At 40.4% G+C, this 15,242-nt stretch overlaps 2 protein-coding genes across 2 annotated transcripts; both read left to right on the forward strand.

The window, feature by feature from the left end:
* The first annotated feature begins 594 nt into the window (after positions 1-594).
* On the forward strand, positions 595-5,201 carry LOC121644993 (reticulophagy regulator 1-like). Its single transcript, XM_041993268.1, has 5 exons — positions 595-700; positions 1,288-1,330; positions 2,978-3,005; positions 4,463-4,586; positions 4,674-5,201. The coding sequence occupies exons 1-5, from the start codon at positions 595-597 to the stop codon at positions 5,195-5,197; spliced, it is 825 nt and encodes a 274-aa protein (XP_041849202.1). The 3' UTR covers positions 5,198-5,201.
* A 5,197-nt stretch (positions 5,202-10,398) lies between these two features.
* On the forward strand, positions 10,399-12,224 carry LOC121644036 (tripartite motif-containing protein 16-like). Its single transcript, XM_041991731.1, has one exon. The coding sequence runs from the start codon at positions 10,399-10,401 to the stop codon at positions 12,055-12,057; it is 1,659 nt and encodes a 552-aa protein (XP_041847665.1). The 3' UTR covers positions 12,058-12,224.
* Positions 12,225-15,242: the final 3,018 nt, after the last annotated feature.

A 15,242-nucleotide genomic window follows, 5' to 3' on the forward strand; every position in this document is an offset into this window, starting at 1 on the left:
GAAGAGAATGAAAATCTCTGTCAGACTGAAGAGAAACTTTCCTGTTCAGACATTTCTGACTGAGAAAGGAAACCTGTTGGCTCACAGAAGTGTTTTATTTAATGTCCCTCATCAGGAAACAGAGTCCTTCTAGTTGTAGTGGAAGAGTTGGTCTGATGTGGAAAATCCATCTGATGTCTGGAGTCATGCATAATAATCAGTGAGCTGCATCCTTTTCTTTAACATTTCATAAATGTTAATAATGTGTGTTTTGAAGTGTGGGACCGGTAGCAGTTTTAATCTGATACACTTGATCTCTTACATCTGATTTTATGACCATGAGGAGACAAATATACAGTAGATAGAAGCAACGACCCTTCAATTCAGCCTAACACCAGAAAACCAACTGCTACACCTGTACAAAAACACAACAGAGGATTTTCTACAGCTTTTACAGGTAAACTAAGCTGACAGTTATTAGTTCCTTAAAAAATAACCAAGACAACAACAACAACCAAAGTACCAACACACACATAAAAAACAAAATAAAACTAAACAATAGCTTGTAAATAAACCCACTGGACAACTCTTCTCTCTTTGTTATAAAACTGTCTAATGTCTCTGATCTCATGTCATGCCATTGGTTTGTGGCTGAACCCAGTTCTGCAGAAGCTGGACTTTGGCATTGGGGAGTTTTTTCAGAAAGTCAAAGAAAACCATGGTAAATATACAATCTGTGTCTAAAATACTGCATTTTTGCATTTCCTTGTTAGTACAAAATACTGTCATCTGACAACCTGCCTTGTCAGAATCACATGAGAACGAGCACTTTCTGTAAACATGGAGTAAATCTGGTGAATACATACATCTGTAGACGTAAAAATACTACAAGATTCTGACATGGGATGTTTTACATATTTTCATGTAGAAGTGGCATCTTTCAGTGCAACGAGAGATTTATTATTTTTTAGGATAGCAAAGATGGCCGCTGACTTTGGCCGAGCAGAAGGGTTAAAATTATAACTACAGAGCAACAATTGGTATTTTAGTACATTTTCTTATTGTAAAGTTGGTTAAAACTCGACATTTACGAGTCAGCTTGACCCAGATTTGATGCTCTTTTGAAATCCCAGCACTGTGGCTGAGTCAATAGATATTAGTTTACAGACAGCATGGATATTCTCTTCACATAGAAATACACAGACCCACATCTAACTTTGACAGTCAGCCCACAGCGTCTTCCAAACTGTTTTATTTCATATTCTACCAGAAAACTGAATGAATCTGATCCTGTTTCCTTACTTTCAGAGAAGAGACTCATTCAGGCTCAGACGGAGAAAGAGAACGTTGAGTCAGACCCAGTGGTGTAGTCTAGTTTATTCTAGTAGGTATACTCTTATCCCCCCCACCCACTCACCCTCATACATCATGTCCTGGTGTAACATCTGTCCCCCAGCACCCTTCCCAAAGCAGCAACTGCTCATAAAAGTATACTTTGCTTATGAGCACCACAGTAATTATTAAAGTTTGCATCCACACATAACTGAGATCATGAAAGACAAGTTATGTGTTATCTAAATGTAAACAACACCAGATGTGTAACAGCCATTCCTTTTCCTCATGGGGATCCTTCGCCCCAGGAGCTTTGCCTGCTTGGACTGGGGTTGTTGCCGTGGTGATCGCCCTTGTCCCAGTGGCTGGGGGTTCTGCACTGCAGTCCTACAGCTGTGATGTGGACTCTGGCCTGCTCTGATCTGGGTGGTTGCTGTGCTGGTCTCTGTGGAAATGGGTGGCTCTTGGTGTGATCAGATCCCCAAGATATTGTTTCCTCACAGCGGCGTCAAGCCAGATGTTTATTACTTTTATTATTTGTGTACTAAGAAACAGAAACTGTGGAGTTCATGTTTGTGTATAATTTAGGGAGGGGGGACGGCTCTGTTTGTGCATGTGTGTGGATGTCTGTGTGACTGAGAGAGACAATGATGAGTGTGTTTTTAAATTTCTGTCATATAGTGTGTGAAGGCTTGCTTTACTTTAATATGCATACATTTTTTTCATCATGTAAAGCACTTTGTGTTGCCTTTGGCAAGAAAAACGCTTTATAAATGAAGTTTGATGTGAATTGATTAACAGCTGCACTTTAATTAACCTCTGAACAGCCACTGACAGAACAAGAAAAATCCATTTTCAATAAATAAAAATCATGGCAAACATTCCACACTTGGAATAGCTTGAATAATGAGACAACTACACATAACACACGTAAGTTATTTATTTGATGGTGTACAAGGTGTCCTAATTAACGGACATTTAAGATGACTATAAATTGTCTTCATTTTTATTTAACCATAATAACATGCTAATATAGCATTAACTTTGTACATTTAAATAGTTTCTACCAGCTTTAAATGTCCAACATTTACCTAACTTTCCGTTTCTCCACTTTTACCAAAGATGCCTGTTTTTAAAATCACTAAACCTGCTTTCTGAAACGGGGCCCAGGTTGGACGACAGCGTCAGGCTCTCCTGTGTATCTGTATAACTGTAGTGTGAAACAGTGGAAACAGCACCAGTAGCAACACGCTCACAGACACACTGAAACTTTGTTTTCTTTTCATGTTTTTTTCTCTGCATTCCCTCTCCATTAACTACTCGTACCGCCCAAAAAATCTCTTCCTCTTCTTTTTCTGCTGCTGCTGCATCATCTTCTTCCTCTCATCCGCCACTCTTTAATTCGCGGTTGTCTAGCAACCAGCCACCAGCTGTTAAGGACTGAGCTGCTTTCTCTCTGCGGCGGTTCAACGTCACTTTTGACGGAATTGCTCATGGTCTAAACGGGCCGGCTTCGTGGCTAATTTATGACCGGGAAAGTGAAAGTTATGTCACGAAACATGTTGATACGCATCTTTGAGCATTTTTTAGTGGTTATACGGAAATTTGTGACCTTTTCTAGTGAGTATACTGCGTATACCTGCGTATCACGTAAACTACACCACTGGTCAGACCTCTCTTCTATGTTCCCCAAGGTTTGTAAATTCATCTTCCCTCAATCTAATTAGGCTTCTGTTGACTGGCAGGTCCAGTTAAAACTAATTAAATTCACCACACATGATCTATGTGTGCCAAAGGTTTGTTAAATATTGCTCCTAAAATCCCTGTTTGTCCAAACTCCACAATCTTGTGATCATCTTCCTTAAATGAAGTTGATGTTAAGCAGAGGGATGAGTCAGGTCACTATCAGGCTGCAGATTGACACAGTCTTTCCTGCATTTTTATTTTAGACTGTAACAAGGTCCTAAGGATGGATAGTTGTAAAGTAAAGCTTTGTCACCCTGTGACATGGTATATATTGTTGGTATATATTTAAATGGCTGCCTTTAATTTCCACAGCACCCAGTGTCTATCTCTGAAATGTACTTTACTTCAGGAGGCAATAAATCCACCTGCCCTCATGTTGTTTGTTCCTCTTATTGACCTGACAAGGGGAACAAAAGGAAGGAGGCTGAGAAAAAAAGGAGAGAGTGAAGAAAGGAAAGAGGAGACAAAGATACAGCAGATAGGAGGCAACAGCAAAAAAACTGAGAAACCAGCTGCTACACCTGTAAAGAAACTTAAATAAAACATCTTATAGCCTCTATAGCAAAATAAAGCAGACAATCATCAGGAGCACCTATAACAAATCAAACTGGGAAAAGAATCATAACAACTACAACACCAGCAACAAATAAAGCTGCTACTGATTAAACCTGCAGGACAAGACGGTTGCTGTTTAAATTAGCACGTTAGTGAATGTGAGGAATTAATATTGTTCAGTGGTGAGTGTGATCATGTAAATGTGTGAAGCAGCAAAGATCAGATGCAGACAAAGGGGCATTCCCCAAGACCTGGACAGGCTGCCTCCTTTTGCTTGGTGCACAGTCTCAGGGTGATGGAACTGGGGTGAAACCCTCCATCGATTGTGAGGAGCTGGTCTTGGTATCTGTGGCTTCCATCTCCTCCTTTGGCCAGGCTATTATACCAGCTGGATGTCTGATGACTGGTAGGAAATACGTGTTGATGGCTTGGACTTTGTTCTTCCTGTTAAGCTGATTCTTTGAGACCTGCCTTACTGTTTGTAGGACCTCGGTTGTGGCTGACTGTGTTACAGCTTCTTCATGGTGTTCATTAGCCTGTGGTATCCCAGCGTATTTGTAACTGTCCTGAACATTTGCTATGTTGCCTTCTTGTAGTTCAACCCCTTTAGTTGTGATCATCATCTTAATTTCCAAATAATATGAGTAAATTTATAAGATAATAGGTTTTGCTTTATCTCTCTTATTTATCTTTTCATGTAAGAATGGTGTGAGACATGCTGTTATAGTCTTTTTCCTTTATCTTAGTGTTGTTCAGGAAGTTAACCAGCATGCCACCTACTAAGATCAGAGTCCTCCAATGAGCAGCTCAGTCCTGGCTCTGACCTCTCCTTGTGTTTTCCCTCCACCAGCTGGACTCTGCAGTGTGTAAAGAAATGTCTGTATCGGACACTGAGGTGTCTGACTTGACGTGGACAGACAACGGTACTTTCAACCTGTCAGAGGGACACACGCCACAGACGGAGAACTCAGAGGGTGCGCTTGTTAGCTTTTTATCAAACCCAACTAGTTTAAAGTCTGATTCTGCTTCCTGTCTCGGTTACATGTGGTTTTACTTCACAGATCTTGATAAAGAAGAAGCTTTCACCAGCGACCTCCCAGAGTTTCCTTCCCTCGATAATGGCGGCACGACAAACGGAGACGACGATGATGACCTCAGCCTTGGCCTTCCCTCACCTCCATCTCAGCCCCAGCAGCCAATCAAATCAAAGCTCACACCTTCTCTTCACAAAGACCAGTCCTCCGACAACACGTTGGAGTTGGTCAACCAGATGGCAGGTGACGTCATCACCACCGCTGTCACAGCCGCCATCCAGGAGAGAATAGAAGCAGCAGTCTGCTTCATGTCTCTGAGCGAAGACCCCGAGCGGTCGAGGCTCCAAGAGTCGACCCAGCTGCTGGAGCTGGCCGAGGAGTCGGACAGCGAGGTGGAGGACTTTGAGCTGTTGGACCAGTCAGAGTTAGAGCAGCTGGAAGGAGAGCTGGGGCTGGGAGAGGAGAAGACGAAGCTCAGAGAGGACGAACAGGCCAAGACCGACAAGCCAGCCTCTTCTGGGTTCTTCTCCAAACTCCTCAGACGCCACTGATAGATGAAAATTTCTGCAGGGGAGGGTTACGGGTCACAAAGGACATGTAGAGGGGAGACCGGGGTTTCTGGTCCCAGACAGTTTTTGTGCGATTGTGAGAACACAACGTTTCCATGTTTCCTTTTCATGTAGAGGTAACAGCAACATTTCAGAGTGATCACTTTCACAAACATGGAGGTTCTGTCACCTCAGTCAGAATCAGCCCGGCCTGATGCTGAGACCAGAACCGGCCTGATCCAAAACCACATGGTGCCACATTGACTGGTCTCACATGAAATGACTCCAGTCAATGTGATATTCCAGCCAGTGAAAAGCAGAAGAAAGAATCTGCTTCCAAAATTGTTATTAAAAGACAAAGATGTCATGAAATACAGCTTCTGATTCTGTTCAACCAACTTTACCATGAAAAAGTTTAAGGGACATGTAAATGAATTGAGCGTAAATATTCAGTCAAAACCCCCCAGAAATGTTCATATTCAGTTCAGACTGAAAGACAATATTTAGAAGGATCTGTGGTTGTTTATTGTTCAGGATGAAACTAAATTTGCTTCCAAGAGAGAAAAAACTGAGTCACAGCAACAATTTCTGACTCTCGGAGCCTAAAACAGCACAGGGCCCGTTATAAAAGACAAAGACGTAGTGTAGAAGCAAATACTGAAGTAGAAAATGTAAATTTTAAGCGAAAGTTGCAACAAAAAGTTAACGTCTCATCAATAATTATTGTTCCTTGTTTGTTTATATCTGCTTACAACTAAATTAGACTTGTAAAACACTTAATAACTTTGTCTGCTTTAATGTTTCATCAATCTTATTCAAACGCTGCAACATGATGCAAACTTCCAAAAACTGATCAGATTCATGCTGGAAAAGTAAAAACATGTCTGGAAAAAGAAGGACTTTCAAAGCTGTAATCCAGGCCTGAATGTATGATTTTATTGATTCATAAAGATGAAAATTTCTGCAGTAAAATCTGTATTTTGTCAGTAAACTTGAGTAAAGTTTGTGGATAAACTTTCTGTGTGACATGATTGATATTATGTGTTACAGCTGACTGGATTTAGTCATCAAAAGTGCTGCTGTAACATCTCCCAACTCTCCTTCCATCTGAAGCTGATTCATCCATCTAACAGCCAGACTTCCACAGACATGATTTAATGACAATCACACTGCAGTGAAAGCTTTTATACTCAATATGCTCTAAATACTTGTTATGCCTGGTTTGTTCACAATAAAGATTTAAAGGAAGGAAACTTGTTATTTTTTATTTCCTATTATGAATTTTATATTTATCTAGTTTTTAGTCCTAAAACATTGATTTAGAGGAGAGATTTTTATGTGATGCAAACATGCAGCAGGTCTCAGAATGATGTGCATGGAAATCTGACTGAGACATAAATATATTCAGACATCCAGTTTAGTTACCTGCAGTGCTTCCAGCCTGTGGATTTGTTGTGGCTCATGGTGGTGTAGCAGATTCCAGCATCTTCAAAATAAAAATTGGAACTTTTGTTTAATCGTGACTGAATTAAACATCTTTGAGGATTTTCTCTCCTTACAGACTCACGGTCTCACTCCCAAAGTGGGGGTCTGACTCACATTTATGACTTGGTTTCCAGCTCCACAGGTCAACAAAGGTCAACTCTCTCCAACATGGACTGGGGAGGACTTCATTAAGTTATTTACGAAACTTGGGAAATTTCTGAACTTTAATCTTCTGCAGCATAAATTTGCTTTTTCGTTAACCACCAAAGGATCCCAGATGCAACTCTTCATCCAATGTTCACTTTTGAAACTGTCTCTTTCTTAACTGGTGTTTTTCTTTCACTGATAACGAAAACCCCCTTTTCCAGGACATCTGGACACACTGAGGAACGTTTATCTTAACATTCCAGAGGGTAATAAAGTGTCTTAATGTTTCTCTGTGTCCCAGCACAGAGAAGACCAAGACTTTTGATGAAGAGTAAAAGATTATACTTTACTAGTCTAAATGTTAATTTATATAGATACATATATATATATGTGTGTTTTATCTTGATACCATGCACATGCATATAATCATTATCATTGTGTACAAGGTTTAATCAACAAGCTTGATTAAGTGGTGACCTGAAACTTTATTACTGTGTTTGTGTGAGATATAACCTTTTTACTATTTTCTCGTCTTTTCAATGATTCACTGGATTTTAATGATGTCTCATTTAAGGCTTTAATAACTTGGATATATAGATATATTCACAAAATGTTTAATTTGATAACTCTTTACAAAATGATCAGACCAGCCCTCTATCTCCTATTTGACCCAAAACCAGCCCACAAGACTGTTATTGGTCAAGATAATGGTCACATCCTTTCATGGGGTAGGTTTTCAAACTAACACTTTTTTTTTAACTCAGAACAAAGGTTTTAGTTGCTCTTCCTCTTTTGGTCCTCGCCGCTACAAGTTGACTTCAAGTTCTCTGCTCTTGGAGGCCCTCTCCAAGTCTTCAACCTTCCTCTCCAGACATGGCTCTCTTCCAGAGTTAGGACATTTTGTCTGAACACCAGAGAAAAAGAGAGAGATGCTGCCAGAGAATTAAGTTTGTAGTGATGTGAAGAACATCACTACAGATACTAAAGTTTGGGCCTGCATTCAAGATGCATGATTGACAATTTTGTTCCTTTTTGGACTGATTCACTCCTTAGTTCATTCCTTTTTCAGCTAATACTTTGCTGTTCTTTAGTTATGTTTTTGATCTTTTAGACTTTTAATATTGATCCTAAAATTTGATCTTTACTTTGGATAACTGGTTAACGCAGGCTGACCAAAGCTTCAGAACCAGTGCTACAGAGTTCTTTTGGACTGACCTAAAGCTGGACTGCCTAAAGCTGGACATTTTTCATCTTTTGCCATATCACCGCAAGTCATTTACTGTCCATCATCGATACCACCAGCCGAGCCGCAGGAGAGTCCGCATCTGCAGAGCTGCCTGATCCAAACCTTCGGACCACCACGTGACGCATCTTCTGGCCTTCCTGGAAGTCACTCGGGATCCAAACCACCTGCGCCAACTTCCTCACTTGCCATCAGAGTCACCACAACGGTCGTAAGTCGGCTCGATCCAAACAGAACCGGACGAGTCCTGCTCGGATCAATTCTCTGCTTTTCTGCTCAAGAATGGTTGGTTGTCTGACAGTGACCCTAGTAGTTCTACATCTTAGTTAAACTTCGAGTTTAAACAGATGAGATTCAGTGAGATCTTTCTCAGTCCTGAACCTTAGCTTAATTAACACCACAGGTTAATTAACTTTTGTTCATTTCTTGCATACATTTCATTCATTCTGACACATTGAAATAAGATTTTGGTTTGAACTCCATATTCTGCATTTTACAATGTTTGATTCATTTTTCCATGCGAAGTCCTTTGTAAATATTTCCTTTTCATTTATGCATGATTAGTAATAAATATTTCATATTTATCCTAAACTGGTCTGGTTATTGTGAACTCCTCCTTTGAACCACGTTATGGGTCCCTTCAACGTAAGAATTCACGTTAGTAGCATCCTGAGACTGATTGATTGATAACTGATCGATTTCTAGCTTGAATTAATTAATTTATTAAATTAATTAATTTAGTTCTCTAATGGTGTCCACACAGCCATTAGGTTAGTATAAAGCTATCAGTGTGGTGGTGCCCCACGAGGAAATTAATAACATAATTTCATGAAATGATTAAAATTAATAATTTTATTAAACATCTTTAATGTTTAATGACGCTAAACGCTACAGTGGGCTGGCAGGACTCAGGCGTGTCACCATTCAGCAATGAGAAAAATCACATCATCCCATCACAGGGGTTGACAGGAGGGAGCATGTCTGACCAGAAGGACAAAATGAAGTCCTACTAGAATGAAAGAAAATGCTTTCTGTCAGAATCATGACAAAACGGTGGTGATGTTGCTTTACCCGTGGTTGTTACTAAACTTTATTTTGGCTCTTTTAAGGAGGACGTGTCAGACAAGCTTTTAGAAACCAAACTGCAGACTAAGAAGTGATAAATATCCCATTTAAATCTGTGTTTAACATCTTCTGACCACTAGAGAACAGAAAGATCCCAAAGTAAACTCCAAGCAGTGAGCATCTAGATCATCACAATGTCACATGTCAATGATAGTCAGACAGTTAGAGCAACACTGGCCTCCTAATAGAGACTTTTTTCCAGCTCTTGGACATGAGAGGAGTCTTGGCTCCATGTGTTGGTCACAGCTGGCTACTTGTGTTTTCTGCTGCAGGTTTCCAGTTCTGCTAGATCCTGCTCAGATGTTAGAGGGTTGACAAAAGACTCATTAAAGGTGCCCTAGTTGTACTCAGCAACACACATTCAGCTCATTTTAAATGGAACTCTGAGTCACCAGAAAGTCCACATGGATTTATTAGGAGACATTCAGCACCAGAACCAGGTCTGATCTGATCTGTCTGTAGTATTGAATTTATCATGTGCAGCCTTGTATTTTGTTAAGATGAAATATGTTTGGCAGTGTCTAAGAGGACTTTATAGTGCCTGCAATTAAAATGTGTGGTTGTGGGGCAAAAGGAAAACATATAAAAATGTAATTTGATGTCATTCAACTCAATGACTTTTTTTCTTTTATCGATGGAAGTGATTGGTTGATAACATTTAGAGTATGTGATTAAAAACTAAATGTAGTGGAAATCTATTTCTCTGTTTCTTCATTTCTTAATTCTTTTTCCACTTGTCCTCACATTTCCCAGGACATTTTCGTCTTTCTATCTGGGAGTTTCAGGGTGCAGTTTCTTCTGTTGAAGTCCTGAATATTTCTCTTTAAATTCACATTTAACTTCAAATTCAAAGTGAGATTGTCGTCATCTCCAACCTGGGAATTTGTCTGCAGTCAGTTTTCTTCTAAATAAGGGGCTAAAAGTTAGAAGGTCAACATAATCACGAGGAATCTTTAGAGTCATTTGTACTTTGTCCTGTTTTTATCTCTGTACAGACAGTAAAACATCTCCATTTTTATGACTTACTGTAACTTCTTTAAGGTTAAAGGTCCTTCCAGTGGTAAGATATCTGACGTACCCTCCTTCTTCTTCCTCCTACTCACATCTATATTGTTCAAGTTCAAAGTCTTAATAGTGTAAAAGCTGTCAGGTGACATTCACTGCAGAAACATTGAAAGTTGGGTCGCTGCTACTGAGAAGACAAATGGAGCAGAAAGATCAGCTGGACCGAGAAACCTTCTCTTGTTCCATCTGTCTGGATCTACTGAAGAATCCGGTGACTATTCCCTGTGGACACAGCTACTGCATGAACTGTATTAAAAGCTTCTGGGATGGAGAGGATCAGAAGGGAATCTACAGCTGCCCTCAATGCAGGAAAACTTTCACACCGAGACCTGTCCTGGAGAAAAACACCATGTTAGCAGCTTTAGTGGAGCAGCTGAAGAAGACTGGACTCCAAGCTGCTCCTGCTGATCACTGCTATGCTGGACCTGAAGATGTGGCCTGTGATTTCTGCTCTGGAAGAAAACTGAAAGCCATAAAGTCCTGTTTAGTCTGTCTGGCCTCTTACTGTGAGAAACACCTTCAGCCTCATTATGATGTGGCTCCATTAAAGAAACACAAGCTGGTGGAGCCCTCCAAGAACCTCCAGGAGAACATCTGCTCTTGTCATGATGAGGTGATGAAGATGTTCTGTCGTACTGATCAGAAGTGTATCTGTTATCTCTGCTCTGTGGATGAACATAAAGGCCACGACACAGTCTCAGCTGCAGCAGAAAGGACTGAGAGGCAGAGAGAGCTGGAGGTGAGTCGACAAGAAATCCAGCAGAGAATCCAGGACAGAGAGAAAGATGTGAAGCTGCTTCAACAGGAGGTGGAGGCCATCAATCACTCTGCTGATAAAACAATGGAGGACAGTGAGAAGATCTTCGCTGAGCTGATCCGTCTCATCCAGAAAAGAAGCTCTGATGTGAAGCAGCAGATCAGATCCCAGCAGGAAACTGAAGTGAGTGGAGTCAAAGAGCTTCAGGAGAAGCTGGAGCAGGAGATCACTGAGCTGAAGAGGAAAGACGCTGAGCTGAAGCAGCTCTCACACACAGAGGATCACAACCAGTTTCTACACAACTACCCCTCACTGTCAGCACTCAGTGAGTCTACACACTCATCCAGCATCAATATCCGTCCTCTGAGATACTTTGAGGATGTGACAGCAGCTGTGTCAGAGCTCAGAGATAAACTACAGGACATTCTGACAGACAGATGGACAAACATCTCACCGACAGTCACTGATGTGGATGTTTTACTGTCACAACCAGAACCAAAGAGCAGACCTAGATTCTTAAGATATTCATGTGAAATCACACTGGATCCAAACACAGCACACACACATATGTTACTGTCAGAGGGAAACAGAAAAGTGACAAGAATGGATCAACATCAGTCTTATTCTAGTCATCCAGACAGATTTTCTACATGCTGTCAGGTTCTGAGTAGAGAGAGTCTGACTAGACGTTGTTACTGGGAGGTGGAAATGAGAGGAAACGTTTCTGTAGCAGTCGCATACAAGAATATCAGCAGAGCAGGACATAATGGTGGATTTGGATTTAATGTCAAATCTTGGTCTTTAGATTGTTACCAAAACCGTTATGAGCTCATGTACAACAGCATCAGAACCTTCATCTCAGGTCCTCGGTCCTCCAGAGTAGGAGTGTATCTGGATCACAGAGCAGGTATTCTGTCCTTCTACAGCGTCTCTGGAACCAGGACTCTCCTCCAAAGAGTCCAGACCACATTCACTGAACCGCTCTATGTTGGACTCTGGATTGATTCTGGATCCAGTGCTGAGTTGTGTGAAGTGAAGTAAAGTTATTTTCTCTGCTTGTTGCTGAGACTTCATTGTTGTGATGTCTCTGCTCTGCTGTTCTGTTGTTTATTTGACTTTTTTTTATTTGCTGGTTTTTCCTGTTTGTTTCTTTTTGGAGGAAATCACTGCTAATGATGATTTTTATTTCCATCAACATGAAAATCTGAACTTCTCTGTTCTCTAAATATGTGTTGAATATTTGTATTGATGTATTTGTATGTTGTTGTTTCTCTTCCACTTCATGGAGCCAAACAGAGAAACCAGCAGACCTTCCTTCATCACACATTATTTTACTCTCAACACTTTGGAAATGTAAAAATCATTTTCTACTTGCAATTACTTTTAGTTGTTCTAGAGATCAGATGTTGTTGTTTTTCTAAACCAACCAACAAACAAGGTTTCTAATGATGATGTTCAGAAAGGCTCATTTCCAGGATCAGAATAAATGAGATCATTCATCATGTTTAATGTCAGAACAAAGTCAATTTTTACAAACAAATAAACTTTGAAAGAAGGAACAAAGTATTTTCTTTTGTCTTCATTTCAGTGTTTCTGTAAATCTGATGGAGAAAATGTCAAACTAATATGAGGGAATAACTGAGGTAGTTTTTCTGGAACAGCAGAAAGTAATAAATAAAGCATTTTTTCTTCTAGAATTATTTCCTTTATTCTACATCTAACATGAAGAAGTCAGAGTGTTTGGAAACTTAAATCTCACATCTACAAGTTCTACTTCCAGCCTGAAAGCTGATGTGAACACTGTTTGGAAGCTGGAAAGTCTTCTCTCCCATCTTTCCCAGGTTCCCTGAATGCAGCATCAGTGTTGCAGGTTGTGACTCCTGTGAACAAACTGACACAGTGTGATATTACAGATATTTCAATCTCTCTTTACTGATGTTGTTGAAGCTGCCAAAGGCTCAGTGAAGTTTTTCCACGTCTTCCTGCAGGTTCACAACTGGAATGTGAAAACTGATGCACACCACAAGAGGGAGCCTTCATCCTGCTACCAGGGATGAAGAGGAGGGTAAAGCTCCTCAACTCACTTTGTCCACATGTTTTACATTCTGACAGGTTTTCTCTTTATTTACTTAGTTTTTACTTGATTAATTACAACAAACGTCTGCTGTTATCTAGTTGTTGGTGTGTGACATGGTACCGTAGATCAAACCGCTTTGTGGTGCAGGACTGGAAACCAAAGCTGGGAACTGTGGTGTTTCAGCCTCCAGGTTCTCCAGGACAGTTTCAGTCCCGGGAATGTTCATAACAAAGGTTGGTGGACTTCAGAACCAGTCAGAAGCACACAGCCGCTCTGTGCTTTGGTTTAGTGGCTACAACGGAGCCGCTGCAGAGTTCTGGGAGCTGAAGAAGATCAGATTTAATGAAAGAGCTGAAACTAACCATCAGATACCTGCTGAGAAGTTTCTAATGCAGAGCTACATAAACAACTTCATCTCCTCACATTACCAGTTTCATTTAGTATTTTATTTATTTCAGAAATGTTCCACTGTAGATAAAAATTAAAATGTCTCTCCTACTAAATTATACTTAACACAGAGCACTGCTTACCAGTTACTTTCTGTCTGTTAACACTTCATAGAAAAGAAAACATCTGTTTTTATCAACTTTTTAAGTGAAATTATCAAGAAACGTTTCAGTTTTAATCTTTAAAATGTGACTCCAGACATTTAAACGCAGCCACTGTTTTATCCTCTGGATGAAATCATGTTGTAATTATTTTAATCCATCACATGTAATCTGCATTTTCCATCAGTGATTTAGCTGTTAATGAAATTAAATGACATATTGTATGAGGCCTATATGTTGTGAAATGAAGATTTATATGTTAATTATGATGTTAATATTTTCTTGAATGAAGTAAATGAAGCAACATTTCCTCTGGTCTTTAGATGTGTGGGGACCTGTTGCTGCAGACGTTACTGAAGAGAATGAAAATCTCTGTCAGACTGAAGAGAAACTTTCCTGTTCAGACATTTCTGACTGAGAAAGGAAACCTGTTGGCTCACAGAAGTGTTTTATTTAATGTCCCTCATCAGGAAACAGAGTCCTTCTAGTTGTAGTGGAAGAGTTGGTCTGATGTGGAAAATCCATCTGATGTCTGGAGTCATGCATAATAATCAGTGAGCTGCATCCTTTTCTTTAACATTTCATAAATGTTAATAATGTGTATTTTGAAGTGTGGGACCGGTAGCAGTTTTAATCTGATACACTTGATCTCTTACATCTGATTTTATGACTTTATAGACCGCTGAATGTAGGTTTGGTTTAAACAAAGTACCAAATCCTCTTTTAAAACCTGCATGAATGACTACCGCCCTGTGGCGGTAACACCCATAGTCATGAAATGCTTTGAGAGACTGGTAATGACACACATCAGGGACACTATCAGTACTAGCGTGGACCCACACCAGTATGCGTACAGGAATAACAGTAGTACATCTGATGCAGTAGCAACTGTCATTCATCAGGCTCTCACCCACCTGGAGAAGCGGGACACGTATGCCAGGCTGCTCTTTCTGGACTTTAGCTCGGCTTTTAATACAATCATGCCACAAACTCTTGTAAACAAACTGGCTCTGCTTGGACTGAAACCATTACTGTGTAACTGGATACTGGATTCCCTCACAAACAGGATACAGTCTGTAGGGATCAATGGCCGCTCCTCCTTACCAGTGACTCTCAATACACGGTGCTGACATATGACTGCTCGGCTACTCACCCAGGTTGTCATATTGTGAAGTTTGCAGATGACACGGCTGTAGTGGGTTTAATCTCCCATGATGATGAGTCAGAATAGGACAGACAGACAGGAGGTACAACATCTTGAGGCATGGTGTAAGAATAACAACCTTTTTTTAAATGTGGCAAAGACGAAGGAGCTGATCGTGGACTTTAGGAAGGGCAGCCACCCTCCTCCCCCACTTTACATTATGGGCTTAGCAGTGGAGATGGTGTCCAGCCTCAAATACCTCGGTTTACATATTACAGACAGCCTTACCTGGTCTACAAACACAGACAGCATTATTAAGAAGGCCCACCAACGCCTCTACTTTTTTTTTTTTTTTTTGGGTAACAGCTCAACTTCCGGTTGAGTGAACGCTGGCGTGTCTGTCGCCGCTGCTCACCGGTAAAATTTTAAATTATTTTCCGACAGATTCCTACCTGGG

Source organism: Melanotaenia boesemani, chromosome 8 (genome assembly GCF_017639745.1).
Source record: "Melanotaenia boesemani isolate fMelBoe1 chromosome 8, fMelBoe1.pri, whole genome shotgun sequence".
Classification (NCBI taxonomy): Eukaryota; Metazoa; Chordata; class Actinopteri; order Atheriniformes; family Melanotaeniidae; genus Melanotaenia; species Melanotaenia boesemani.